Genomic DNA, 26,409 nt, shown 5'->3' with positions numbered 1-26,409 from the left:
AGGGATTATGCCTTGAGCATTGTTTCTCAGCTTCCTCACATTGGTTAACGTACTTTGTTGCTTATTAGCAAAGAAATTAGGCATGCTTAGGAAGAGAATAAAAGACCCATCTCTACCTACACTGGAGTCAAGAGGAAATACAGCCAGAAGTCTAGGGATTTAGGTAAGAATACATTCCATTTATCATCAAGTGTCAAAGTTTATTCTTTGGGTTTTGCTTGCTTGTTTTTTGCTTGAACTCATCCTTGTACTTGCTAAGCAAGTGCTGTACCAGTTTGAGCCATGCCTCCAGTCCTTTTGTTTTGAGTAGTCCCCACTCCCACCCCCCATAGAGTACTGCACTTCTGCCTTGACCAGTCTCAGACTGATCCTCCTACTTTCATCTCCCAAATAGCTGGGATTACAGCTGTGGGCTAAGGCATCTGCCTTGGTTTTGAGATAGTATTTTGGTTACTTTTTGCCTAGGCTATACTCAAACTATGATCTTCCTTTCTGCTTCCTGAATAATTGGGATTACAGGTGAAAAGTTCATTCTTAACACTGAATACATTTTAGGTATATTAGACAGTTTGGTAAAAATGATAGGCATCATATTGTGATTTCTTTAGTTGGTCAGTATAGAACTTTTGGCTTCTTCTTCTCCAAAAAGAGACAATGAAAAGTGTTTCAAGATGTCTTGTACAACAGCAGTTTTTATTTATTCATTATTTACTTTGTTAGTACTGGGGTTTGACCACAGGGCTGTGTGCTCACTATGTGGGAACTCTCACTTGAACACACCACTATTCCTACAACAACATTTTTAACTAGCTCCCTTCACTGTGGAGAGTGCTTTTGACCATGAACCCGGGTGCTGCTTCTTGGCAGAAGAGCCAGAGTCTAGGCCCAAGGCTTAGCTTGCTCACATATGAGTTATAAAATAGGTAGCCTACCACTTTTTTTTAAAAGCTGTTTTAAGTTCACAGCAAAATTGAATATAAAGGACAGAGATTTCCCATATATCCTCTGCCCTGTATCTCCCAATGCCACTTCATCAGATTGGATGTGTATATTACATCACCCGATGTTTCAGCCAACATTTTTTTTTTTTTTTTGCTGGTGGTGGGGCTTGAACGCAGGGCCTGGGGCTGTCCCTGAGCCTCTTTGTTTTTTTGTGTGGTTTTTTTTTTTTTTTTTTTTTTTGTCAGTCATGGGACCTGAACTCTGGGCCTGAGCACTGTCCCTCAGGTCTTCAGCTCAAGGCTAGTGCCCTACCACTTGAGCCAAAGCACCACTTCCAGCTTTTTCTGCTTATGTGGTGCTGAGGAATCGAACCCAGGGTCTCATGTATGCAAGGCAAGCACTGTACCACTGAGCCACCTTCCCAGCCCCCCCTGAGCCTTTTTGTGGTCAAGGCTTGCACTCTACCACTTGAGCCACCACACCACTTCTAGATTTTCCTAGGTAGTTCGTTGGAGACAATGGACTTTTCTGCCTGGGCTGGGTTTCAACTGTGATTCTCAGATCTCAGCCTCCAGAGTAGCTAGGATTACAGGCTTGAGCCACCAGTGGCACCCGGCTGCAGCCAACTTTTAAGATGAGTTTTCCAATGTTAGTTTTCTTTATTGTGTTATTAAATGAGAATATGTCCATACGAGCCAAATATGTAGTTGAAAGTATGAAATGTCAGTAGCATAAATAGTTTCCAACCACCAGAGATACTGCTTTTGTTTTTTTTTTTGTGCCAGTTCTGGGGCTTGAACTCAGTGGCCTGGACACTGTTTTGCTCAAGGCTAGTGTTCTACCACTTGAGCCACAGGTCCACTTCTGGCTTTTTTTTAGTGGGGGGCGGGGGTGGTAGTTACTTGGAGATGAGAGTCTCTTGGAGGATACTCTTAGGAGAGGAACAGAAAGGCACAATGCCTATATGTAACTGATTATATACAGAATCAGAGGGAAGCCCAGCACTAGTGGCTCACGCCTGTAATCCTAGCTACTCAGGAGGCTGAGATCGGCGGATCATGGCTCAAAGCCAGCCCGGGCAGGAAAGCCCATGAAACTCTTTATTTCCAATAAACCATCAGAAAACCGGAAGTGGCACTGTAGCTCAAGTAGTAGAGTGCTTGCCTTGAGCTGAAGAGCTGAGGGACAGCGCCCAGGCCCAGAGTTCAAGCCCCATGACCAACCAAAAAAAAAAAAAAAAGAGTCAGAGGGAAATGGGAAAACATACAACAGAGGGGCCCACTGGACATAGATGAAAATGAACTAAGCAACCCAAAGACAGCGATGGGAGGGAAGGAATGAGAGGGACAGAGGGAACAGCCCACACTAAGCAAGAGGACAGAAATGTACATGTCACCTGATGTGGAAGAAATAATTGTACCGTCAAAGCTCATAGAATTCACAAACTTTATAGTCCATGATAATGACAATTTGCCTTGTGAAGATTAAAATGTGTTTGTGACTTTTAAGTATCACTATTCCACAATACAGTAAAATATGTTAAATTTATGTAATCACCTAATCTGAATAAAAATAAAAGATGAACTCCAGAAATGGAAATGAGGTTTTTTTGTTGTTTTTCTTCGTTTTTTTTAAGAGTCTCTCAGACTTTTTCTTTTCCCCCCTGTGCTGGCTTTGCCACAATGCTCAGATCGCAGATCTGAGTAGCTAGATTACAGGCATGAACCATTAGTGCCTGGCCACCAGAGACACTTTAAGATATGAAGCATCTTATGTATATGAAAGGAAGATGAGGGGAAAAAAAGCACCTGTGTCCACCACAGCTCCCTGGTTCTTTTTGTTGTTGTTAGTCATAGGGCCTGAACTCTGGGCCTGGGCACTGTCCCTCAGCTCTTCAGCTCAAGGCTTGCATTCTACCACTTGAGCCACAGAGCCACTTCTGGCTTTTTCTGCTTATATGGGGCTGAGGAATCAAACCCAGGGCCTCATGCATGCAAGGCAAACGCTCTACCACTGAGCCACCTTCCCAGCCCCCCGTTCCATGGTTCTTTATACTGCTGTTCTCCTAGGGCTTCCAGGAGGGCTTGCTAGCAGTCACAGGGACTGGGAAGGTAGATGGCAGTCCCAGGACTGCGAGTGTCCTTGTTGTTTCTGGTCTCGGTCATATATACTTTCCTCTTTTATACTAACTTGTAAACACATGAAAGAAAACAAGATTATTTTCTACTAGGTCATAATGCACATTTAGTTCATACATTTTCCCCAATGTCAGGCAGCCAGGCTATGGAAAATGATTCTGATGCAATCTGCTGTTTCGATGTGAAGGGCCTAGTTGGCTGCTTCTGAGATGCCTGATAGACCTGAGGCCAGGCTTGAACGACAGCCACAACACTGAGATTGCCTGTTGGTTTTCTCCTTCATTCTTTGAAGCTTTCCTAAACTAATAACAAACTCAACCTTAAAGTTTTGTTTTTGGTTTTTTGTTTGTTTTGTAGATCATGGGGCTTGAACTCTGGGCCTGGGCGCTGTCCCTCAGCTCTTCAGCTCAAAGTGAGCACTCTACCACCTGAGCCACAGCACCACTTCCGGTTTTCTGGTGGTTAAGTGAAGATAAGAGTCTCACAGAGGGGCTGGGAAGGTGGTAGAGCGCTTGCCTTGCATGCCAGAGGCCCTGGGTTCAATTCCTCAGCACCACATAAGCCAAAAGAAAAAAGCCGGAAGTGGCGCTGTGGCTCAAGTGGTAGAGCGCTAGCCTTGAGCTGAAGAGCTGAGGGACAGCGCCCAGGCCCAGAGTTCAGGCCCCACGACCGGACCCCCCCCCAAAAAATAGTTTTATTGTTAAAAGTCATAGAGTTCATAAGCTATGTAGATTAAGATAATGATGACTATCATTTTGAAGATTAAAAGGTGTTTGTGACTTTAGCTAAGTATAACTATGCCACAAAATTGTGAAATTTATGTAGTTGCTTAATCTCAGTAAAGAAATATTTGAGGGGGGGAAGCCATGTGAGAGCACAAGGCCCTGAGAGGCACATCTTTAACCTTAGCTACTCAGGGAGGTCGTATGTTAACAAATAAGCCAAGCATGGTGGTTACCAGCTAACGCGTAGGAGACAAGCACAGTGAGAATCTGGCCCTGCCCTCTCCAGGCAGAATGCACTGGAGAGAGACTTCAGAGACAATAGGTCACAACCAGCCTGATCCTAGTTTGGGCAGCTATGTTGAAACTGACTTTGTGTGGGATTTGTGATGGGAGATACACCTAGCAGAACCACGAGCAGTTCCTCGTTGTGGTCCAGACCCTCACAAGGCGCCTTCTCCGATGTTTTGGTCCAGGTCCTCACACGGCACCTTCTCAGATGTTTTTGCTTTCTTGTTTGATAACTGGGGCATGGATGGTAATTCTCAAATGGTTGGAAAGGTTGTCTTTGCAGAATACGGTTAAGTAGATAGTTGGAGTTGATTGGTAGTGAGTCATAAAGAAGCTTTTTGAACTTAAGGAATAAAAGGCTCTTGATTTTATTTTCTTGGTAATAAAATATGCATTAAAAAGCAGGAAAGGGTCCAAGAGACCCTCAGCAATTCTTGGCACACAAGGGAATGACTGGGACTTTAGTAAGATACATTTTTATTTCCAGTGATGAGGATTGGATCCTGGGCTGTGAAGATGTAGACCATACTCTTATCACTGGCCTTTTAAGATGAAGTATTTAAAAGGTTGCTCCAGGCTGGGAATGTGGCTTCATGGTCCAGTGCTTGCCTCACATGCATGAAGCCCTGGGTTCCATTCCTCAGCACCACATACCCAGAAGCCATAAGTGGTACTGTGGCTCAAGTGGTAGAATGCTAGCCTTGAGCACAAAGAGGCTCAGGGACAGTGCCCAGGCCTAGAGTTCACACCCCAGGACCGGAGGAAAAAAAAAATAAAAAACCCAACCTTATCAGGCCTTGGCCTGCTGTTTGTTACTCCTGTCCTTCAGTGCATCATGGAGAGGTGACAAGGACAGTGCTCCTCCAACCCTCATCAGCCCTCAGTGGTGCCTATTAAGTGCCTGGGTAGTGATAATGAGGTTATCAAGAGTTTGGATAGGGTAAAAGCTGGGAAGAAGCTGGCCTGGGACAAGTGTTCCTGCTGCTGTCATTCAGTAACCTACCAGAAACGACCCTCCAAGCCATAGTGGCACCCAGTCTACCCTGATGAGGCACAAATTATGAAAACTACAGAGTGCTAAGCCAGCAAAGACATGCGTGGCTGTTTGCATCTGCCTGACACACAGCCTCAGTAAGAGGCGAGGTGAGAGATGAGCACAGCTGCTTAAGCTGTCCAGCACGTGTGCCCTGTGGTGCCTGTTACCTTTATGTACTTAGGTGGGGTTGTCAGCACAGTCACACACTGCCAGAGCCTGGGAAGCCCAGGGGAGGGCCCAGACTGGAGGTCTCCCCTCTGTTATGTGAGGGTGGTTCTGTCACCTAGTGATGGTTCATGGGGGTTTGAAGCGAATGTTTTAGCACCTGGGAAATACTGTTACTAAAGGTCATGTTCGTTATTTATATTCTGTGTGTGAATAAAAGATAATCTTTTTTAGTTCTTTATTTTTGTCCTTTGTCATATTATAATATCTAAGTGACATGGTAATTCCCTGCTGTGTGTTTGTTTTAGTATTTTCTCCACTTTGAGCTGGTGAAGAATGGGAGAGATAGAAGGAACATACAGAGTCCTGCAGACTGCAGGCACACGCCTTGGGAGCCAGACCCCTGTGGGTGTGAGCACCCTGGAGCCAGGGCAGGCACTGTCATCCAGAATGCAGGACAAGTGTCTGCACATCCGCGTGAAGCTGCTGGACAACACCGTGGAGATGTTTGACATTGAGGTAAGAAGCACATTCCTCATTCCCTCTGAAGGTCAGGGACCAGGTACCAAGTTCCATTGGCTAGTTCCAACTTGTACATTTAGACCGAGAGTTTGATCAAGAGGGGTTTTGGTGAACACAGAAAAGTCCTTACAAACAGTGAATATGAGTTCTTTTAGTTTAACAAGTGGTATCCTCTTAACTTTTATCTAAAATTCTGAAAAGATCCAGTGTTTTCACGCTTTTCGTTTGAGAGGCTAGCTTAAAGGACAGCTGAAAACAATCTGCAACCAGATTACTTCCACCCGTATCTTCCCTGCTCAGCTGGCTGGGTACCTGGGTGAGGGAATGTGACTTTGCCTCAGTATGGGTAAGCATCTCTGTTGGGAGACAGATTCACCCTCTCCTTCTCATGGTACCCGGTGCGATGAGTAGCCGACAGCACTCAGACAGCTGACATACCCAAGCCACTGTAGAGTATTAGTGTATAATTTTATTTTTCTAAGTCAACTTTGAATTTTTTGTTTAGAAAGTAAGAGTCACTTAGGAGGCTGAGATTTGGGGATTGAGGTTCAAAGCCAGCCCAGGAAGGAAAATCTGTGAGACACTTACCTCCAGGTAACCACGTGTGAGCCATTCCTGCTTGGCTTGACTTTTTATTTTATTTTAATACGCTGTGGATTAAACTCAGGGCCTCAGGATTGCTAGACGTGCAAACCAATGAGTCACACCCTGATCCAAAGCAAAGCGTTAATGGAGGCAGGGAGGGGAAGGAAAAGAGGGAGGACTGGCAGGCTAAGCAGTTGGCACTTGAATTCAGAGGTTGGTGCTGTACCATATGAGCCATGCCTCTAGCCCTTTTTGCTTTAGTTACTTGTCTCAAGGTAGGGTATTGGCATTTATACTCACACTGGCCTGCACTGTGTACCTAGGTTGGCCTCAAACTGTGATCCTCTGGAGTGGTTATGACCAGAGGCCTGAGCCATAGCCCCTGACATTTTATTTTTCTTTATTTCATTTTGAGACCAGGATCTCACTGTGTAATCTAGGCTGGCCTTGAATTCAGATCCTCCTGCTTCAGTTTCCCAAGGGCTGAGATTACAGATAGGCACTACCAACCTCAGCCTCATTGTTTTGATTTTTTTTTATTCCAGCCATTCTATTGGGTATGTTGTGAATCTCATTGTAATTCAAGATGTTTTAAGTTTTTGCCATGCTGAGGATGAAGACCTCAACCTCACAATGTTCTACCACTGAACGAGACACTCAAGCCCTAAAAGTGATTTGCAGTGGCTGAAGAAGGAAGGGCTTTGAGCTAAAAAAAAAAAAAAAAAAAAGAGAGAGAGAATTATATAATTTAAAAGTGAAGCCAGGGCTGGGAAGGTGGCTCAGTGGTAGAGTCCTTGCCTTGCATGCATGAGGCCCTGGGTTTGATTCCTCAGCACCACATAAGCAGAAAAAGCCAGAGGTGGCGCTGTGGCTCAAGTGATAGAGCACTCACGAGCTGAAGAGCTGAGGGACAGTGCCCAGTGCCCCACGACCAACAAAAAAAAAAAAGGTGAAGCCAGTCTTAGAAATGGTTCTTGAGACTGTAAGGACAATTGATCAGAAAGCCGCAGTGCAGGGTTATGAGGAGCTAGAGAAAACAGGGCACCTGCAGATGCTTACCAACAGTTGAAGCTTGCTTGCATCATTTTAAACTTTCGTCTAGAGTTGTCATGGCGAGTACAAGTAGGAACTTTTATTGATAATGTATTAAAATCAGTGCTTATTCTGGTAGTAGTTACCAGGATTTATGACACTTTCATCTGTAAAAATCAGTGCTGAAACAAACTTGGTTACCAGGTTTTTCTAAGATAAATGAAGTAATATACACTTTGTGGGGGTTTTTTTTTTGTGGTTCTTTATATTGACTATAATTAGATTTAAATACTTTCTGTATGTGGGTTTTTGTTCTTTTTTTTAGTTACAGTGTTGCAAAAAAGGGGAGAGAAATCTTGATGGAAGGGTCAGGGTAGAGCCCTGTGTATGGATGTATGCTTCAATTTAATCAACTTTTGATGTTTATTGATTGGATCTTTGGCTGCCCAAAGTTCAGTCAGTAGCTGGTGTGTGTGTGTGTGTGTGTGTGTGTGTGTGTGTGTGTGTGTGTGTGTGTGTGTGTGTGTGTGTGTGTGTGTGTGTGTGTGTGTGTGTGTGTGTGTGTGTGTGTGTGTGTGTGTGTACACACATGCGCCAGCAAGAGAGAGAGATCTAGTAAAGTTGGTTTATTTCAATCAGTTAATGAATTATCTGGTTTTGTGTGTGTGTGTGTGTGTGTGTGTGTGTGTGTGTGTGTGTACACACGTGTGCCAGCAAGAGAGAGAGATCTAGTAAAGTTGGTTTATTTCAATCAGTTAATGAATTATCTGGTTTTGAACATTGAAATGTGCCCTCCGCTGTATGAAGTTTGGCTTTTGAGACATATGTTTGCTTGAAACCCATCTGTATCTACTTGCCTTGTGTGCCAAGTTGTGGAATAGTAATGCTTTCAGTCTGACCATGTTTGGTATGGAGTGTATCCAGCTTTAACATCGTAACAGTGGAGGGAGAGGCCTGGCAGGTGCCCAAGGCCCCACCGAGAATGGTTGTCTTCAGTCTAGAGGTCAGGGCAGTTATGCCTTCACTGATGGATAATTTGCTATTTTATGCATTAGAAATTGTGCTGGAGGTAGAGTTCAAGCGATAGAGCACTTGACTCTCTGGGTTCAATTCTTGGTACTGCAAACTGAAAAAAAAGAGAAGAGTTCATGTGAGTTACAACTTTTCTGTTATCTGAAAGTATTAGACCAAGGCGATGTCTGATGATTAAAAGAGCAGTCTGAGGGTAGGGTGTACCTCAATGGCAGAGCACTTTTTAGCACATTCAAAGGCCCTGGGTTCAGTCAGGGTTGCCTAAAGCGTAAGTCAACCATCTAGGATGTGGTTTGATGTATGAGAGCCTGTCTTGAGGGACTGCATGTTCTGCTGGTTCACAAGCAAGTGAGGATGGAGCTCTGAAGACCATGAAGGTCTTCTTTATTTTGACGTTCCACTGTCCTGTATTTCTCTGTCTTCTAGTAGGCTCACAGGTGTTAGGATTAGCTTCCATTTTTCTTTCTTTTGTTTTTAAATTTTATTTTATTGTAAAGATGCTATACAGAGGGGTTATAGTTAGATGAGTAAGGCAATGTGTACATTTTTTGTCGAGCATTGTTACCCCTTCCCTTATTGTTCTACTATCCATACTTCCCTCCCCCTTCCTTTCTTTTAAGAATTACAGAAGTACTTGGTGCTGGTGGCTCATACCTGTAAAATCCTAGCTACTTAGGAGTCTGAGATCTGAGGATTGCAGTTTGAAGTCAACCCAGGCAAGAAATGCTGTGAGTTAACAGTGGAGCTGTGGCTCAAAGTAATAGACCATTAGGTTTGACTAAAAAAGCTCAGGAACAGCACCCAGACCCTGAGTTCAAACTCCATGACCAACAAAAAATAAAATAAAATAAAAACACCACCTCCACCAACAACAAAAGAATTACAGAAGCATTAGTTGAAATATGTAACAAGTAGGAAGACAAATTCTCAGTCATGAAGTTCTATGCTCCAAGACTTTTTCTATTTCAGTAAAAGTTGGTATTTTCAGCCTGGCCAGGAAGAAATAGTCAAAATTCCAGAAAGTATCATAGCCAGATGTTTGCCATTGCTCCCACATGGACATCCCAAATATGGCAAATAAGCTGCTTCAAACTTATTTTGGCCTCACCTCAGAAGAAAAAGCTAGTAATTCAACATCTGAAATATGGGGAAAATATAGGCTTTTTACAAAAGCTCATATGTGTCTCTGGGAGACATAGCTATTATGTTACTCTGCCCTAGGTTTTAGAACCTGTTATTTTGTCATGGAAAGTGGATCTCTTTTAACCCTGACACCCAAGAATGTGGTAGGGTAGTGTATTGCAGAGACGTGGACATTTTCATTCTTAGTTACTCATTGTGGTAGTGGAGCGCTCAGTAACAGTGGCCTCCTCCAAACGCAGCACACACCCGCAGAGCTGGTATGTTGGTTTTTAGGCTAGAAAATGAGAAAGACTAGGGACTGCTGTCCTAGAGACCCAGGTACCAGAGAAATCCCCTAACCACAGGTAACTAATAGCGAAGACTACAGCAATGCAGGTTCTCAGCACAGGGCAAAGAAATGCAATTGGCAGCTTTTCACCTTGCTTGCATCACACAAGAGTTCTAGCTCTTGATGTACACAATGAGAGGGGGCAGGAGTCCCCCAAGGTGACCCAACCAAGCTGTGAGCCCCACTCAGCATCCCTGTGCTGTTTTTACCTGAGTAGTTCTCCTCTTTGCCATCAGGAGAGCCAGAAAGCTTCCCTTTAACGTTTTCTGACTGCTGCCGTTTACTTTTCCGTTTTGTTTTGGCTGTTACTCTTTTATGACATTTTAAATGCCTGAGTTAGTGGCCCAGCTCTCTACACACAGGCTTCCACAGGGGCAGGGGAGGTGAGGTGGGTTATACAGCCAGGTACTTCTTCTCAGGCCTCCCATTCCCCATGTGCTTTACGTCTCAATCTTTAGCTACTTGGTGGAGTGTAGATGTGCAGCTCTTTCTGCCTGCAAATCTACGAGAGAGACTCTGTGGGACATCTTTATCAGGTGTCCCACTCAGATCCTGGCCCATGCTAGAGAATGGAGCGTTACTTGTGCACATTTCTGTCTCCTAGAGCCATGCTGATTTCAGGCCAGATCCTTACTATAAGTCAAAGGGCCCTCACTTCTCTGCAGGCCTTCCCTTGGCTGACCAGCAGACACCTGTGTCATAGTGCATTTTCAAGACTGCCTGCCATCATTTGGCTTTCTATTGATCCGTGTTGAAATGAGTTGTTTGGCTGGTCCCACCACCTCCTGAGTCCATTGAAATCTGTTCTTGTTCCTGTTGGAGACGGTGAGTTCATTCCTAAAGTTCAGTGATGTCAGCAAGGTGCCACGGGCACTCTTGCATGCATATGTGCTCCCATCTTCAGCCCTGCCACGGTACCACAGGGTTGCTAGCCGGGTGCCGGTGGCTCACGCCTGTCATCCTCGCTACTCAGGAGGCTGAGATCTGAGGATCGCAGTTCAAAGCCAGCCCAGGCAGGAAAGTCCATGAAACTCTTATCTCCAATAAACCACCAGAAAACCAGAAGTGGCGCTGTAGCTCAAGTGGTAGAGCGCTCGCCTTGAGCTGAAGAGCTAAGGGACAGCGCCCAGGCCCAGAGTTCAAGCCCCACAACCGACAAAAAAGAAAAAGAAAGGAATTGGGCTGATTTATGTTCCTTTTCCTCATGGGAATGCTCCCCGCCACGGCGGCTTCCCCGCTCTCCCTGATGAGGCCTTGCTCTCTCAGTTCTCTCTCTCTACTCTGCTGCAGGCTTCTACTGCCTGCCACTTGGGCCTGCTGCAGTTCAGGTCCAGGCCCACCCTGTCACTGCCTCCTCTGTGTCATCCTCCAGCACTGCCCACCCCACTGGCCTCTCAGACCCAGTCACACGCCAGGGTGCTGGCAATTCCATTGTCCCAAGCTCCTCAAATACTGCAGCCTGCTCAGAAGGCCACAGCTGTGACTCTACTCCAAATTCCCATCTCCTGTGTCAGGGTTCATCAGACACCTTCTGCTGATGCCGTTTACTCATACGCTTCATTGTTTCCTCCAATTCACTTGTGCAAAAGGAACCCCTCTCTTCCGGGCACCTAGAGAGTACAGTGTTCTTCACAGCTTTGCTTCTGATAGGGAGCTTTTTAACAAGGTCATCTCATCAGCTTTACTTACGGTGAGTTCACCTTCAGTATTGAAAAAGTAGCCAGGTGCTGGTGGCTCACACCTGTAATCCTAGCTACTCAGAAGGCTGAGATCTGAATATCTCAGTTCAAAGCCGGCCGGGGCAGGAAAGTCCGTGAGACTCTTATCTCTAATAAACCACCAGAAAACCAGAAGTGGCACTGTGGCTCAAGTGGTAGAGCATTTGCCTTGAGCTGAAGAGCTGAGGGACGGCGCCCAGGCTCAGAGTTCAGGCCCCATGACCAACAACAACAAAAAAAGTTTGTTTTACACAGTTTTCACTCCAGTTATCTGTTGTGTTTTGTTTTGTATTGTTTTATTTTCTTTTTCTTTTTCTTTTTTCTTTCTTTCTTTTTTTTTTTTTTTTTTTTGTTGGTCATGGGGGCTGCACTCTGGGCCTGGGCGCTGTCCCTCAGCAATTCAACTCAAGGCTAGTGCCCTGCCTTGAGCCACAGTGCCACTTCTGGCTTTTTTCTGCTTATGTGGTGCTGAGGAATCGAACCCAGGGCCTCATGCATGCAAGGCAAGCGCTCTACCACTGAGACAACCTCCCAGCCTGTATTATTTTATTTTGTTGGTTGTGGGGCTTGAACTCTGGGCCTGGGTGCTGTCCATCAGCTCTTCAGCTCATGGCTAGTGCTCTACCACTTGAGCCACAGTGCCGCTTCCCATTTTCTGAGTAGTTTGTTCAAGATAAGCGTCTCACGGACTTTTCTGCCTGGGTTGGTTTTGAAACCATGATCCTCAGATCTCAGCTTCTGAGTAGCTAGAATTACAACTGTGAGCCACCAAGCACCTGGCTTGTTTTTCTTTTTACATTTGGCATCTCCATTGTATTTTAACTTAAAATTAAGTTTAAAGCTAGGAAGATAGTAAATATATTCTATTTGAATAAAAGAAGCATCAGTTATCAGTTATCAATCAAGGAATGCTAGGAACCTTACAGAGTGACTACTTATGGGAAAGAAAAAAAAACTAGATTGGGGGGCTGGGAATGTGGCTCAGTGGTAGAGTGCTTGCCTAGTGTGCATGAAGCCCTGGGTTCCATTCCTCAGTAACACATACACAGAACAAGCCAGAAGTGGTGCTGTGACTCAAAGCCTTGAGTGAAAGAGCTCAGAGACAACACTCAGGCCCTGAGTTCAAGCCCCATGACTGGCCAAAAAGAAAATAAAAAGTAGATTGGGTATCTGAGGAGTGGTCCGTTCAGTTGTTCTCATCAACCTAGAGTCTCTCTTGGTAGCCAGTTTTTGTTGTCAGGTGTCTTCTGGGCTTCTGTGTACTCTCTTCTGCTGGAGAGCTGGTCCTCAAGGTTGCATATGTCACCCAGATCTGCCTGCCCCTCTGGGCCCCTTTGCAGAGGGGACTTGACCGAGGATGAGGCAAGTCCAGAGCGTTAGTACTCAGGGGAGGAGGGACAGGAAGTTGTACTCAGGCACCCGGGTCCTGAGACTGGAGGGACTTTGGGATCTCTGTTCTGTGGAAGTGCCTACAGCACATACAGGTGCTTTTGTGTGGCCATATGTAGCAGGAAAGAAACCATTGTGTCAGGAAGGTTGCAGATGGCATCCAGAAAGCCAGTGGTACATGTTGGGATAGAGAAGCCCACCAAGGGCCCTAAGGCTTAGGTCAGAGCGAGGCCACTGAGGTGCTGGGTAGCCTGGGGTTACCCAGGATGTAAAGCTGCCCCCAGGAGTGCAGAGAGGTCACAGGAGGAGCCACACCTGGAGCCCTCTGGGCAACGGAGCATGCGGGCTTGCCAGTGGAGACAGGGAACCTTGGGAACCAAGGAGCCTCAAGCCTGAGCCGTTTCCCACTGTGATCCCACAGAGTGGAGGTGTCTTAGTAAGGAGTTCTCCCAGTTAGGTAGGAGCAGTGAGTATCTCCAGCACAGAGGTGATAAGCATTGCTGTGCTGTCATACTTAATCTACAGCTCAGGTGAAATGCCAGGGCCTGAGCAGGAAGGCATCTTCTAACTGGGTTCAGGCTCAGCTCCTGCAGCAGTAACTGTGCTTTTATTTATTTATTTATTTATTTATTTATTTATTTATTTATTTATTTATTTATTTTTTGGTCAGTCGTGGGGCTTGAACTCTGGGCTTGGGCACTGCCCCTGTGCTCTTCAGCCCAAGGCAAGCACTCTACCGCTTGAGCCACAGCACCACTTCCAGTTTTCTAGTGGTTTTTATTGGAGATAAGAGTCTCACACCGAGCTGGCTTTTTTTTTTTTTTTTTTTTTTTTTGCTAGTCATGGGGCCTGAACTCTGGGTCTGGGAACTGTCCCTCAGCTCTTCAGCTCAAGGCTAGCACTCTACCACTGGAGCCACAGTGCCACTTCTGGCTTTTTCTGCTTTTGTGGTGCTGAGAAATCAAACCCAGGCCTCATGCATGCAAAGCAAGCGCTCTACCACCTCGTCATCTTCCCAGCCCCGGGTGGCTTTGAACTGTGATCCTCAGATCTCAGCCTCCTGAGTAGCTAGGGTAACAGGCGTGAGCCACTGGCGCCTGGCTTGTAGGCTTTTATTTTTAGAGAGATTCTTGACTGTAGTTTAAGAACAAATATAAAAAACATCTGTGGGTGCTTCCAAACAATTGTTACACAGTGCTCTGGTATGTCCTAAATATAAGAGTGGTACTTTGCATGTATGGTCAATCCATATTGAGGGGATAGCTTACTTTATAAAAGCCTCTTATACCACAGTGGCAGAGAGAGGTGGCCAATTAAACTGAAAGCCAGGGGCTGGGAAGGTGGCTCAGTGGTAGAGTGCTTCCCTCACATGCATGAGGTCCTGGGTTCCATTCCTCAGCACCACATAAGCAGAAAAAAGTCAGAAGTGGCACTGTGGTTCAAGTGGTAGAGCGTTTGCCTTGAGCTGAAGAGCTGAGGGACAGTGCCCAGGCCCAGAATTCAGGACCCAACGACCGACCAAAAAAAAAAAAAAGTGAAAGACAGCTTCTGATAGGATGAAAATTAGAAATTCTTCTTAGTCCACAATTTCATCAGTTCCTACCTAGAGCTAAAACACAAGTAAAGCTTCAGTTTAGACTTCTGTCATAAATTTGTGAATGAATCTCACATACTTTCTAATAAAATAATTCATAATTTAGTTTCCTCATAATTACATTTTTTGAACTTGTTTGGTCTCTACTAAAATGTATGCATATGCTTTTTGCATATGTTGTTTTTGAAACTATTAATCAGATTCTTTTTTGTGTTGGTCATGGGTCTTGAACTCTGGACCCGGGCGCTGCCCCTGAGCACTAAAGCATAAGGCGAGTGCTCTACCCCTTGAGCCCCTGCACCACTTCTGGTTTTCAGGTGGTTAGTTGGAAATAGTCTCATAGACTTTCCTGCCAGGGCTGGCTTTGAGTCCTCAGATCTCATCCTCCTGCACAGCTAGGAGGACAGGCGAGAGCCACCAGAGTCTGGCTGTTAATCAAATTTTTATAACAAAAGATATGGCTTTTTTTTTCTATTAAAGGAATTTTCAACTGGAAGTGGCGCTGTGGCTCAAGTGATAGAGTGCTAGGCTTGAGCTGAAGAGCTGAGGGACAGTACCCAGGCCCAGAGTTCAGCCCCACAACCAACCCAAAAAAAAAAGGAATTTTCGATTAACACAACTTAAAAGTAACTTTGAGGCTCTAGGGATTATTATATTCCTAGAAAACATATTGGAACATCGTGCTAAAAGTACATTGCAAGCTCTTTTGCAGTAATGGGGATTGAACTAATGGTCTTGATTGCTAGACACTTTACCACTTGAGCCAGGCAGGGTCCTATCTCCTAGCAAGCCCTTTAAGCAAATTCCTGTTAATTCAGGGGTGTTCAATTTTATAACTGTTTCTGGGTTTTTATTGTTTTTAGGTTTTATTATTTGTTGTGCTTTTTGTTTTTGTTGTTGTATTCTTTGTTTTGCAGTACTAGGGTTTCAACTCATGTATTGGCAATTATTAGATAAACACTATACCTCTTGAGCCACTCACCTACCCCCTTTTTGCTTAACTTTATGGTTTAGATAATGTCTCTTGCCTTTGCCCAGGCCTACCTGGTACCACCATGATGGTCCTGCCTTCACCTCCTAAGTAGTTGTGGTTATAAACATGTGTCACTATACCCAGAGAACGAGAGGAAAGAAATCAGCAATAACTTCAGCAATTCATACACTGAACACCATAGACCTGTTTAAAGATGCCAGAAGATGATCTACCTAAATAGAAAGATAGCTAATATTCATGGATTGTAAAGGCTGATGTTGTTTAGATGTTCCCAAATTAATTTACAAATGGAGCGTGATCCCCATCGGAATCTCAACTGGCTTCTTTGCAGAAATTAATAAGCTGACTCCAATATTTATATGCCAAAACAGTCTCAAAAAATAAAAAAGAATCACGCTTCCCCATGCCAAAACTTACTCAAAGCTGCAGTAATCCATGCATTGTAGGACTAAAGAGAGTTATGTTTATCAAAGGAATGGAATTGAGAGGCTACAAAGAAATGTAAGGACATTTATGGCCAGTTGATTTTGTTGAAAAAAGCATCAAGATAATTCAGTCTCTGTTGAAGCCTTCAATGAAGGTGCTGAGATGAGCTGATGTCCACATGCAAAGAATAAAGTTGGACTCCTGCTTCATACTATAAACAGAAACTCAATAGATCATTGAAGCTGGGCAGGGCATGGTAGCTTATGCATATAAACCCAGTTACAGAGGTAAAGATAGGATGATCATCCTTTGAGACTAGCCCAGGCAAGCATGACCCCATCCTAAAAAACAAGCTAGACTGGGTACCAGTGGCTCATGCCTGTAATCCTGGCTACTTTCCTATCCATCTGGCAAGATAGTCCATGAGACAGATAACGCTAGTTAACTAGTAAAAAGCCATCTGCAGCCCGAATCACTAGAAGTAGTGCCTTTGTAAGAGTGGTGAGAGAACTCTCTTCTCTGCTCTGTCTATGAGCGGACACCCTCCCTGTACAGTCTATGAGCGGACACCCTCCCTGTACAGTCTATGAGTGGACACCCTCCCTGTACAGTCTATGAGCGGACACCCTCCCTGTACAGTCTATGAGTGGACACCCTCACTGTACAGTGTATCGGCCACCATCTGAGCCCCAGAAGGAAGAGAGGGGAACACCAAGACATGCAGTGTCAGGCTGAAGGTGTGGCTCAGGTTGTGGAGCGCCTGCTTTGCAAGTGCAAGACCCTGAGTTCAAACCTAAGCACCGCCAACAAGCCAAACAAGCCCTGCGTACTCCATGGAGTATTTGTTGTAGCAGCCTGAGCTGAGTGTGTGTGGCCCTCAGGAACACTGTGAGCCTTTCCTGTGAGACTTCTCAGGGACTGCTCTCGTTTTCCATCTTTTTTTCCCCTTTCATTCCCTCTGAGCATGTAGCCTGGCGCTCTGGAGTCACAGCAGCAATTACTTAATAACCATAGTAAGTTTCTGCTGCAGATTTTACTCTTTTAACTGGCAATGTTTTCCTGTGGCGTGTTTTTCTGATATTTGTTTCTATTTGCTGATTTTATGATGAGTATTTTTGAATATTCAGCGTTCATTCTATTTGACCATCAGTCTTTGAAGCATGTAAGTTCATCAATTGCCTAACTTAAGGAGGTGCTTGTGAGAGGAGCTGGTGATGATACCCTGGTTGAAGTTTGGAATGTGTCATGTCTTGAGGTGTGTGGGTGGAAGCTGCCCTGTGTGTGATTTGCATGTAGTATCTTCAGTGTTGTCAGCTCTGAGTCACCAAGCCACACTGGGCTTTGGTTGGGCTCTGCTTCCGTGATCTCCCCCACCCTCATTTTGCAAGCTAAGCACATAGGTTTTATCTCTCAGCTTGGACCCTCCGCCTTTGATGTATGTATGTGCTTCGGGGATCCTGCTGAAGTTGCACCTAGCACCGCACCACGCCGTTCCCACACCTCGTGAGCATTCACACACCTTGCTCGCTGGCTACAGGCACCGCTCCCGCTAAATTTGGATTGGGGATTTAGGCGTTCCTTAACTTTACTGAAAATGGAGCCCCTTCCCCCTTATTCTCATATTTCAGGTGAAAAGGTGCATGGTACTGGGAGTCTAACTCAGGGCCTGCTCTTGCTCAGAAGGTATTCTACCACTTGAGCCATATTCTAGCTATTTGGAGCTCAGACTGGTCTCAAACTTATGATCCTTCTATTTCAGCTTTCCAGCTGCTGGGATTATAGGTATATACAATGTCCTATTTTTTTATCTTTTTTATGCTTTAGCAGGGATTTATTTTAGTATAACAGGGTTAAGGTTGGGAGAAATACAGAAGAGAAAAACATTGCCTGCTCCCTTACAGGAAATGGGAGTTAGATTTCTCATTTTATACTTTAGTTGTTGTTGTTACTGTGTTGTCATTTTCCCTCAGAAGTACTCTGGGAAAAAGCAAGGGAAGGGATGACATTGTCCAAAAAGAAATGTACCTTTGGGCTAGGAATGTGCTTACTAGTAGAGTGCTTACCTGGCGTGCATGAGGCCCTGGGTTCAATTCCTCAGTACCACATAAACAGAAAAGGCCAGAAGTGGTACTATGGCTCAAGTGGTAGAATGCTAGCCTTGAGCTGAAGAGCATGCAAGGCAAACACTCTACCACTGAGCCATCTTCCCAGCTCATCCCTTCTCTTATACTGATTTTTTTTGTTGTTTGTTGGTTGGTTGGTTGGTCATAGAGCTTGAACTCTGTGCTTAAGCGCTGTCACTCAGCTCTTCAGCTCAAGACTAGTACTCTACCACTTGAGCCATAGCACCACCTCTGGTTTTCTGGTGGTTTATTGGAATAAATTTCACGGCCTTTCATGCCCAGGCTGGGTTTGAACCGTGATCATCAGATCTCAGCCTCCTGAGTAGCTAGGATTACAGCTTACCTTTTTAAGGATCTATTGAATTTTTTTGAAATAGGTTTTCCCCTTTGGTGTGCACATTTGCTTTGTTCATTGTGCTAATTTTCCACTTTCCAGATGTAGCTATAGTATTCAGGAATTGGGTTTCAGTTTGATTTCAATTTGCATTTTTACAAATGAGGTTCCAAGCTGGTCTATGTTGATTATAACTGATCTTATCTAAAGGCTACAGTTTTATTTCCCAGATAGGCCTTCCCTCAGAGAATGACTACCTCCTTGATACAGAGCTGTAGGAGTGAGCCTCGTCCTGACAAGGGTGAGTGGGCAGGACAGGCAGACAGACAGGTTTCAGTTCGTATGTAAGTGTACACATGTATACACAAGTAAGGACAGGCAAGCCAACCAGAACCCCTTCTGTTTGAGAGGATGAAAGAGAAGATTTAATTAGAGGCCATCTGCCTTAAGAGATTGGATTGTAAGCTAGCTGCCCTTCAATTTGCTTTTTTTTCTTCTTCTGAAACTAAAAAGTCACATTTTGTTTGTCCAGAAATTTTAAGCCTGTCAGCTAATAGCAGGTTGCTTCTCTGCTTCTTGTGTATGACTTAACATTTATGCAGTTACGCACTGAAGCCAGATATAGATCACCGTGGGGTTTATCTTTTCTGATGTTCTATGCTTTCATTGGACAATTCTGCCACTGTGTCCCTCATGGGAAGAGTAGCTCATGGCCATCTCACTTAGGAAGTTCATCAGAGTTCTGTCCTCAGGTTTGTCTGACTTTGTGAGGAGTGCTGGCAGGCATGATTGTCCTCTTCTCGTGAACTTGGGACTACAAATAGGAAATGAGCAGACAAACACCTGATGCTCCTTTAGTGAGTCACATTGCATCTCCTCTGCCAGCCGCTGGGGCCACGTGCAGCTTCTGCTCCCAGCACTTTTTGTAGCTGTGCAGGCAGCTTGACTCGGAGAACTTGCTGGAGCGCCACAGCACCTTTGCTTTTTCCTCCTCACAGTTGAAGTGCTCTTTCCAACATAAAAGTGTCAAGACTTTCCAGTCTGTGGGCAATTTATATTCTGCTTGTTTAATTATTTACACCCCAGTCAAGCATCAGAAATGACACTAGTAATGTGAACTTGGAAATGTAACAGGAATAATAGTTAACTACTAAGGACCAGGAGATAGGGGTTTACTGAAGAATGCAGGAATAATCAAGAAGCTGGTTGCTTACACCTGTAATCTTGGTGATTCAAAATGCCAAGACCTGAGGATCATGACTCAAAGCCAGCTAGAAAGACTTTTCTGGTTAGATTACAAGGCCCCTAATCCAAATCCTGCTTCTGGTACTCACATGTACACATGTGCACACACATGCACGTTCACATGCACACATGATCAGTAGAAATGTACTAGGGAAAGAAAATCCAAGAAACAACAAATGTTAGACAATGGCAAAGTTCATGAAGGTGTCACAGGAACAGGCTGGCAGGTAGAAGCTAAGTGCCGATGAAATGTAGGGTAGTAGGAGCCCACATGAACACGTAAAGCCCCAGAGCCAGAAGAGAAACCCCTACTCCTTGGATCCACCAGCACCTTCTACTGACAAGCCAGACATTGAAAAGGAGTGTCTTCAAGGCCCTGCTCTAGCAACACAAAGCAAGACAATCATGGATGTTAGATGGAGGACAATAAAGAAGTAACTTGCACTGGGTGCCAGTAGCTCACTCCTGTAATCCTAGCTACTCAGGCTGAGATCTGAGGATCGCAGTTCAAAGCCAGCCCGGGCAGGAAAGTCTGTGAGACTCTTATCTCCAGTAAACCACTACAAAACTGGAAGTGGCACTGTGGCTCAAGCAATAGAGCACGCGCCTTGAGCTGTAAGAGCTGAGGGACAGCGCCCAGGCCCAGAGTTCAAGCCCCATGACCAACCAAAAAAAAAAAAAAGTAACTTGCTCACCCCTATTAATAAGTTCCAATTTGGAAATTTTATATTTTACTATTTCCCTGAGTAGTTTAGGAAAATCTGTTGTCTAGGTATCAGTGAAACAATGAATTGACAGGGCCAGTTCATTTCCATGTTCTATGGTAGAAGGCAGTTTGTACCAGGTTATCTCTTTAGTCTAAGAACATGGGATGCATGTGGTACAGAGCCCTTCCAGAAGGCATACATAGCCATTCACACCTCTCTACTCTAGTCCTTATGGCTTCCACTGAAACTTAGCAGAACTTTAGTGGACAGTATTTTAGAAATATGTGACAATCTAGGAATTCAAAATGTTCCTAGGCCAGGCACCGGTGGCTCACGCCTGTAATTCTAGATGCTCAGGAGGCTGAGATCTGAGGATCGAGGTTCAAAGCCAGCCTTGGCAGGAAAGTCCATGAGACTCTTATCTCCAATTAATCTCCAGAAAACTGGAAGTGGTGCTGTGGCTCAAGTGCTAGAGTACTCACCTTGAGCTGAAGATCTGAGAGACAGCATCCAGGCCCAGGGTTCCAGCCCCACAACTGACCAAAAAAAAAAAAAAAAGATGCATTGTACTCATAAGCTGCTATGTTGAATAGAAGCCCCTTTGTACAACTATGTAAAGATAATTTCTTTAAAAGTGTTCCAGAATAAGAATGAGATGCCTGTCCAAAATGTTGGTGACCTTTCAGAGAATTCATATGAATGCACTGCAGCTTCCTGTGAGCTCTCAAGATTATTTTCATTGTGCAGTGTAATATAAAAGGCAATTTGGGTTTGATCTAATTATTAGACAAGAAAAATCTTAAGTAATGAAGCTAATGGTAGATATGAGTTCAGTACCAGGAGTGGGCATCTGGACCGATGGGAAGTTAAGACTTGGCACACAGACTGTAAATGGGCACAGAAGCAAACAAGCTGAAGGACATGATGCTGTTCCAAGAGGATTTTCCCACAGCGCTCAAGATAAAGCGCTGCTTTGTTAGGCAGCTTTTGTACCCATTTCCATCTAGACATAGTCTTTAATGGTGTTTCTGTGGATGTCGATATTTAACAATATGCTTTATGTCTGATTCACTATAGTACAAGTGGCAAATGAAATATTGAACAAAAAAAAATTGTGTGTGTGTGTGTGTGTGTGTGTGTGTGTGTGTGTGTGTGTGTGTGTGCGCGCGCGCGCGCGCGCGCGCGCGCGCGCCAGTCCTGGCTCTTGAACTCAGGATCTGGGTGCTGTCCCTGAGCTCTTTTGGTCAAGGCAAAAGAGTTTTACCACTTGAGCCACAGCTCCACTTCTGGCTGTTTGGTGGTTAAAGGTGAGTCTCACAGGTATTCCTTCTCAGGCTAGCTCCAAACCTAGATCCTCACATCTCAGCCTCCTGAGTAGCTAGGATTACAGGCGTGAGCCACCAATGCTCAGATGAACAAAAAGTTTTTTAACTTATAATTCATATGCTGTGTTCTCAGTACTTTTCTTCGCTAGCTTGTATTTGAAGTACAGTTGTGATCTGGGTGGCTGTGTTATCAGCAGGACATGGATGAAACAGTAGGTCTCTTCCCTTGTCTATCAATGACCAGGTAGCCGGAAGGTCTTTCCGATTTACCGCAAAGAGGGTCTTCTTCTACCTTATTTTGCTGCTTTGGGAACAGATGATAAGTATCCAAGTTCAACTGAGGCTGAATTTCTGTACCTTTAGTATACAAGATGTGAGAGTCACAATAGACATATTATAGATACAAATGACACTGAGGATGCAGCTGTTTGTGACACTTAACAATTTGTAGTTCAAGTCCTGAGATGACCTAGAGAAAGTGAACAAAGGGGTTGGGAAGGAAAGCCAGCCAGAGGAGGACCTATTTCCCTGTCACTAAAGAATGGGGAGAGCCGGGCACTGGTGGCTCTCACCTGTAATCCTAGCTACTCAGGAGGCTGAGATCTGAGGATCGTGGTTCAAAGCCAGCCCGGGCAGGAGAGACCGTGAGACTCCTATCTCCAATAAACCACCAGAAAAACTGGAAGTGGCACTGTAGCTCAAGTGGTAGAGCGCTCGCCTTGAGCTGAAGAGCTGAGGGACAGCGCCCAGGCCCAGAGTTCAAGTCCCACGACCGACAAAAAAAAAAAAAAAAAAAGAATGGGGAGAGACAGTTGGGATCCCCCACATTTTCCCCATCCCTTCAAACTTGTAACTCACACCCCTCCTGCAGTCAGTGTTGAAGCCTCCTGTTCTCCTTTATACCCCTTGGTGATTCTTTGGTGTTAATTTTGGAAATTTCAGGAGTAAATAGCAATTATCACAGGTGTGGCTCCCTAACCAAAAAAAAAAATTAAGGGTGTGAATTCTGTGAAAAAGTATTTCACCTAGTAACACAGAAAAACATCCCAAAAGTTATCTTCATAATACATTATAAAAAGGATTGTGAGGTTTCATATATTTTTTCAGTACTAGGGATAGAATCCAGGGCCTTGTACATGCTAGATGAATAGCTTACTACTAACCTACATCCTCAGCCCCCATGTTACATACATATTGGCAGGCGAAAGAAATTTTTGGCTGCCATTTTATGAGTAAATGCACCCATCGTAGAACCAAGTGCTATGCATCCCATCTTTGACCGGTCCTCTCTGTGGACTTGCATTGAAGAGATAATCTGAACCCTGGGGGTCGGTCTAACTGAACTGGGAAAGGCGGGGTGTGAGCCCTCTGTGTGGGTAGTAGACCATCTCTGGTGATGCCTGTGCTCTTCCAAATGTGCAGTTGGTGACTGCAGCTTTGGACTTGGGCAGCTCTTTATGCCAAGTATGAATCAGAACAGTTTTTGTACATTATTTCATTAAAGCCTTCATAATGAGGAAGCTAAATCCAAGGATCACTGTTTGAATCCAACCTAGACAGGAAAGTCCATGAGGATCTTATCTCTAATTAACCTACAAAAAGCTGGAAGTGAAGCTGTGGCTTCACCAGCCTTGAGCAGAAAAAGCTAAATGACAGTGCCCAGGCCCTAAGTTCAAGCCCTACTGGCACCAAAATAAATACATAAATAAATGCCTTATAAGATAGAGTTAGATTTATTCCTCAGATGAGGAAAATAGGCTGAGCATGACCACTCAGTGGAAACCAAGATTTCAGCTCCAGAGCCCATGTTTTGTGTGCACACAATTTGATCCTTGTGACAAATGCTGGGGCTGTACTGTGAGCACAGATTGACCAGCCCCTGGTTTGGATGCTATCCATGCACATTGGAGATGACGCAGAAGCATACTCAAGAGTTTAAGATCCAAAAGATTGTGGTTTACAGCCAACTGTGGTAGAGAAGTCTCCTGGAGTCCAGCTCCAGCTCCAGATATCCAGCAATAAGCAGAACTGGACGTGTGGCTCAAGTGGTAGAGTGCCATCCTAACAAGCACAAGGTCTCAGTACCATCAAACCCCCAAAATAACTTTATTTTATTTTTAAAGTTGTGGGGTTTGAACTCAAGGCCTGTAAAGCTGGCTTTACTTCTGGGTTTTTGCTGATTTATTGGAAATCTGAGTTTCACAGACTTTCCTGCCCTGGCTGGCTTTGAATTGCAATCCTCAAATCTCAGCCTTCTGAGTAGGTAGGATTACAGGTGTAAGATACCAGTACCCGGTCAAAAAATTGTATTTTATATCATGACTTGAAATAGCTAGATCTTAATGGCTTACGCCTATAATCCTAAGCACTCAGGAAATGGATCTGGGGGTTGTGATTTGAAGCTAGCCCAGAAGAAAAGTCCATGAGACTCTCTCCCAAATACTGGATTGGATCTGTAGCTCAGGTGGTAGAACAGCCATGAGTAAGAATATAAAGAATGTAGCCAGGCTCTGGTGGCTCACGCCTGTAATCCCAGCCACTCAGGAGGCTGAGATCTGAGGATCACAGTTCAAAGCCAGCCCAGGCAGGAAAAGCCATGAAACTCTTATCTCCAATAAACCACCAGAAAACCGGAAGTGGCACTGTGGCCTCGAGCTGAAAAGCTGAGGGACAGTGCTCAGGCCCAGAGTTTAAGCCCTATGACAGACCAAACAAAAAAAAAGAATATAAAGAATGTGACCCCAAAGCCGGGCGCTGGTGGCTCACGCCTGTAATCCTAGCTACTCAGGAGGCTGAGATCTGAGGATCGCGGTTCAAAGCCAGCCCAGGCAGGAGAGACCGTGAGACTCCTATCTCCAATAAACCACCAGAAAACCGGAAGTGGCGCTGTAGCTCAAGTGGTAGAGCGCTCGCCTTGAGCTGAAGAGCTGAGGGACAGCGCCCAGGCCGAGAGTTCAAGTCCCACGACCGACAAAAAAAAAAAGAATGTGACCCCAGTACCAGCATGCATGCATGCACGCACACACACACACACACACACACACACACACACACACACACACACACACACACACGTGCAGGTACACACACAAACACACTTAGAAATAGAGGGTCTGGAGCATATCTCAATGGTAGAGCCCTTATCTAGCATATGCAAAGCCCTGGGAAGATGGGAGAGAGACACTAGAAATTAAATTAGATACCTTCTTAACCTTCAAATTATTCTTTGGTTTGTTTATTCTTGAGGCTGGTCCTGGGGCTTGAACAACCTTCCTCACCCTCTCACTTGGCTTTTTCCCTCAAGGCCAGCACTCTACCACTTGAACCACATCTTTGCTTTCTTCAAATTATTCTGGAACCAATTGTATGATTTAATTTCTGTGTGGTTTATTGATGTGACATAGTAATAAACTTCCTATAAAATTTATGGTATAGAGTTATTTTAATTGTTACTGGCTTATATTTACCAATATTATCCTTTAAATATTTTTATTAATATCTATAAATGTATATTTTTCTGCAGGGATGTAGATGTCTTTGTGTTTAGGGGGGAAAAAAATCTTCCATGCTTTGGAGAAATTTAAATTGCGTTGAAAATATCTTCCTTTGGGGCTGGGAAGGTGGCTCAGTGGTAGAGCGCTTGCCTTGCATGCCTGAGGCCGTGGGTTCGATTCCTCAGCACCACATAAGCAAAAAGAAAAAAGCTGGAAGTGGCGCTGTGGCTCAAGTGGTAGAGCGCTAGCCTTGAGCTGAAGAGCTGAGGGACAGCGCCCAGGCCCAGAGTTCAGGCCCCATGACCGGACCCAAAAAAAAAAAAAAAAGAAAATATCTTCCTTTGTAGTTTGTAAAAATATGCAATTCTAAGGGCTTTTGGCAGAAAAGTGTGTATGTGTGTATATGCAAATACATGTAGGACATTCCTGGAAAATAAGACTGCATCTTGAACCCAGCATGTGTGTTTGCATGATTGGCACATGGGCTTCCTGATCACTCGGGAGTAGAGACCTTGGCATCTGCGATAGCCAGGCAGAAGACCAGGGAGGGGCTGGGGGAATTGCCTTCTCCCCCCCAAACTATCAGAATCAGAGCGTTGTGAGGGGGTTTGGAGTTGTGCCTTTTGTAGCAGACTGCCAAATGCCAGGCCTAGCAACATAGGATGAAGACCCAATTTCTACCTTTCAGATTCACCTGGTAGAAAGAGCAAACCAAACAATAAGTAAATCAGCTGGTGTTAAGGAGGTATCGCAAATGAGGGATACACTGGAGGCTCACAAAGGAAAGTGACAGAGGGTTTCCCATAATGGAATACTTGAGGTGTATGTCATTTTCCCACATCACATCCACCCTCAGTCCTGAATGCAGCCAGCCCTATAAGCAGGAAGAGCCCTGTCTGGATCGTGCCCCATACGGTTATGCTGGAGAAGGGGATGGAGTGGTAGGCAACGGGTGGTCTGAGAGCCTTCCCCAGAATAACTCTGTATCCTAGTGGATGGTAGGACAAGACACCAGAGACCAAGAAAACTAGAAAAACACAGAGACATAGAGAGACGGCGGGACGCCCGGGGTCCCCAAGTGTCCAACCCACTGCAACTAGGGCAAGGCAGTAATGGAGAGCAAC

General features: G+C 44.8%; 1 protein-coding gene across 4 annotated transcripts in view; it reads left to right on the top strand.

The window, feature by feature from the left end:
* The window catches only part of Farp2 (FERM, ARH/RhoGEF and pleckstrin domain protein 2), a 114,127-nt gene that overhangs the window by 9,919 nt on the left and 77,799 nt on the right, over positions 1–26,409 (top strand). For all 4 annotated transcript variants that reach the window (XM_070000603.1, XM_070000528.1, XM_070000445.1 and 1 more), the window contains exon 2: positions 5,603–5,813. In XM_070000603.1, coding sequence (XP_069856704.1) covers positions 5,631–5,813 — 183 coding nt within the window. In that variant the 5' untranslated portion in view covers positions 5,603–5,630. The remainder of the gene's footprint in view (positions 1–5,602; positions 5,814–26,409) is intronic.

This window comes from Dipodomys merriami, unplaced genomic scaffold (genome assembly GCF_024711535.1).
Source record: "Dipodomys merriami isolate MVZ:Mamm:240054 unplaced genomic scaffold, mDipMer1.0.p SCAF_1, whole genome shotgun sequence".
NCBI lineage: Eukaryota > Metazoa > Chordata > Mammalia > Rodentia > Heteromyidae > Dipodomys > Dipodomys merriami.
The sequence above is the reverse complement of the archived record's forward strand: the minus strand, read 5'-3'. Positions and strand labels throughout refer to the sequence as shown.